General features: G+C 38.3%; 1 protein-coding gene across 1 annotated transcript; it reads left to right on the forward strand.

Annotated features, from left to right (window-relative positions):
* The first annotated feature begins 245 nt into the window (after positions 1-245).
* LOC128194245 (protein WUSCHEL-like) lies at positions 246-1,839 on the forward strand. The gene is made up of 2 exons (XM_052869333.1): positions 246-1,484; positions 1,575-1,839. Exons 1-2 carry the CDS (start codon positions 1,211-1,213, stop codon positions 1,757-1,759), a joined length of 459 nt encoding a protein of 152 aa, XP_052725293.1. The 5' UTR covers positions 246-1,210; the 3' UTR covers positions 1,760-1,839.
* The last annotated feature ends 1,243 nt before the right edge of the window (positions 1,840-3,082 follow it).

A 3,082-nucleotide genomic window follows, 5' to 3' on the forward strand; every position in this document is an offset into this window, starting at 1 on the left:
ACAATTTTGAACACTTCAAATTTTACATCAATCCAATTATTATTTTTTTTGAAAATTTTCTATTTATCATATTTTTGATTTTTTTGTTTTATTATTTTTTTTTGGTGAAATCGGATCATCCAAGAAGTCTTGAATTGGGCCGGATCGACCCAACAAAACCCTACCCGTTTCAGATTTTCAAAAAATTTTTATTATTTTTATTTTTTTTTTTTTTGAAAACTCAGAAAGAAATCAGACCGACACCAGGCAGTTGCAGCGACCGGAACTGTAGCCACAGTGGATTTTCTTGGCTATAAGTCGAGAGCTCCTCCGCGTTGGGCGACATTTTCTGATCTCTCTCTCTCTCTTGCTCTCCCTTTCTCTCTCTTCTCTCTCTTCCTTGAGCGTCTGGACTTCTGCGAGGCTTCTCCATCCCCACCTTCGAAGGCGTCTGAGTCTTCCGACAAGCTTCTGCAAGCCCTCCACTTCCAGGTAAGTCCTCTGTACTCTAAATCCTTTTCCTTTCCTACTCTTCCGATCTTTGCTTTCTGCTCTTCTGATCTTTCCTTCTCTTGCTCTTCTTGTCTCTCTTTTTACGTTTTCTTTGCTTTTCTTTCCTTCACGCTTTCTGTTCTTGCTCTTTACTCTTTAGCTTCTTGCTTCTGCTTTTCTTTTATGCTTTCCGTTATGTTGTTCTTTCCTGCTTTCCTTTCCTGCTTTCTGCTTTGCCTGCTTTTATTTCCATCTTGCCCTTCTCTGCATTTCTTTCTGAGTCTTCTCTTCTCTTTTCTTTTTTTTTTTTTAATTTTTAAAAAACTTAAAACACTTAAAAACACAACTGTCTTAAACTTAAGGGGTATATAGGCTGGAAACCAGACGTTCATCTCCCTTCGTTTGAAGGTATGGCAGAGACAATCGGGTAGAACAACGCCACGTACCCCATAAAATCAGAAAACTTAAAAAGATAAATTTAAATGATGAACCGGACATGGACAATATGGACAAGGACAAAAGGACATAGATCCGTTTAGGAACCTTTGCGAGGACCGTGAAACAGATCCGAGACCGGACACTGAAATAACAAAGACCAACTGGACAAAATAAACTAAAAGGAAATAAAAACGAAAAAAGAAAACACTGAAAATACTTTTTTTTGTTTTATGCTTCTGCTTTGTTTTTTGTTCTTTTTATTTTCATATTTTTTTTGTTTCAGAAAACTTAGAGAGGAAAGATGAACGAGATGGAGATGGAGAGGTACACCAGTCAGCGGTGGAGACCTACTGAAGATCAGGTCAAAATGATGACCCATATCTACAATTACGGGGTCACACATCCCAGCAGAGCCCAAGTTGTCGAGATTGCGTCTCGACTAAGAGTTTTCGCAGACGCTACTGAATACAATGTGCACTGCTGGTTTAACAACCACGGCAATCGGGTCAGGCGCTGGCAAGCGGAGGTAGACCCCACTGGCACTCAGTTTTCGCAACTGCCGCTATACATGTATGGTAAGTATCCTGATCACCTCCATCTTTTTTTTTTTTTGAAAATTTTCTCCTCATCTTATTATTGACAATTTTTTTGTTTTTTCTGGAAAGAAAACGACTGGGTGATCATGAGGGCGCCGAGGCTGCTGAACTTGTTCCCGGTTCCGATCATCATTGACGACGACAGGGACGGACGACAAATCGCTCCACCCATGCTTCTCACATTCCGGACCAGAGCTCCCTCGACGGAGCTCTCCCTCAGACGACCGCAACCAGCTCGGGAATACTTTCGCTAAAATGGATGTTTTTTATTTTCATTATTTTCATGGTCTGTAAAATTAACGATCACCAGTGATCGAACCCTGAACAATCTTTTATTTGCTTTTGTTTTATTTGCTCTTTTTTTTTTTTGCTTTTATTTGAATTTGTGACTTTGGACTTTCTTTCGTTATATCTGTTTTTTTCTCTTTTTTATGCATTTTTATTAAATGTTAAGATCGTATGAGTGTATTTAAATTGATGTCCTTGTTCAAAATCAACTCTCCGACCTTACTGTAAATCCTGCCCGAATGATGAAATAAAATGGATTTTTATGGTTTTTCTTTGATTTCAGTCTAAACAAAATTTCTAATCTGAACGAAATAAAAGGAAAACCGGGCTCAACAGAAAATAAATTATTTACAAAGAAAATACGAAAAAAGATTTCGAAAGAAATGAAAACCAAAGTGAACGCCATGAGTATGAAAAACAAAATTTTGAAAACATTATGCATATGAGGCAATGCAGAAATGGGAAGAGAGGAACAATGAACTCGTAAACAAAATTTGCACAATCTGAATTTTTGACAAACCTTTTTTTTTATTATCATCATTTTTTTTTGTTTCGCGACACCCTATTATGACATGATTTCTAGTAAACCTTGGAGATACCAAGTAACGAAATTTCACATTAAAATTCATGGATGAAAACGTGATATCAATGAGCATAAACCTCATAGGAAGACAAATTAAAGCTCGAGCAAAATAACATCAGTTCCAACTTATGCTTTCTCAAATAATCCGCGAGTCCTCTTCCCTCGTCATGGCACTCGTAGAGATGAACTCACGCCTCGCCACAATGCTGGATTAACTTTCTTCAAACTTTAAAATAACTTGAATGAATCAAAGTTTGCCTCCGCGCTTGAACCACCAGTACTTTTGGAACGATCAATGGCCACTCCGTGGTAACCACCTTTTGTGTATGTTGTATCATGAGTCTTGAGGTATTGAGGTTTTAAAGGCTCCATGTAACAAGTGGAAAACAACCTTTTTTATGCATAAGACTTGGAAGCAATGTTGCATAAGTTATATGAATAGGAGTGAAACTCGTAGGCCTTTTCTCTTGATCAATCGTTTTCTACCCGACAGCTTGGTGGGAAGTTGAGTTTGGACTGAGTCCAATCTTGTCTCGGAGTACTTTCAAAGGGTAGGACAAACGGTATTTGAGCCGTAGGATGTGATTGAGCTCTTTCTTCTCTCCTTGTCCGAGGCTTAGACCAGACTTGATCACATTCGTTCTCATGGTAAGACCTTGTACAATCTTCTCAGTCTTCACACCAATTTCAATTCTTTCTTGGATTA

The sequence above is a fragment of the Vigna angularis genome, chromosome 10 (genome assembly GCF_016808095.1).
Source record: "Vigna angularis cultivar LongXiaoDou No.4 chromosome 10, ASM1680809v1, whole genome shotgun sequence".
Classification (NCBI taxonomy): Eukaryota; Viridiplantae; Streptophyta; class Magnoliopsida; order Fabales; family Fabaceae; genus Vigna; species Vigna angularis.

Bases quoted from the DNA above. Each gene is read 5' to 3' on its own strand.
- LOC128194245 (XM_052869333.1), top strand. From the start codon at position 1,211: ATGAACGAGATGGAGATGGAGAGGTACACCAGTCAGCGGTGGAGACCT. The intron at 1,485-1,574 runs GTAAGTATCCTG...TTTTCTGGAAAG, and splicing joins ACTGCCGCTATACATGTATG to AAAACGACTGGGTGATCATG.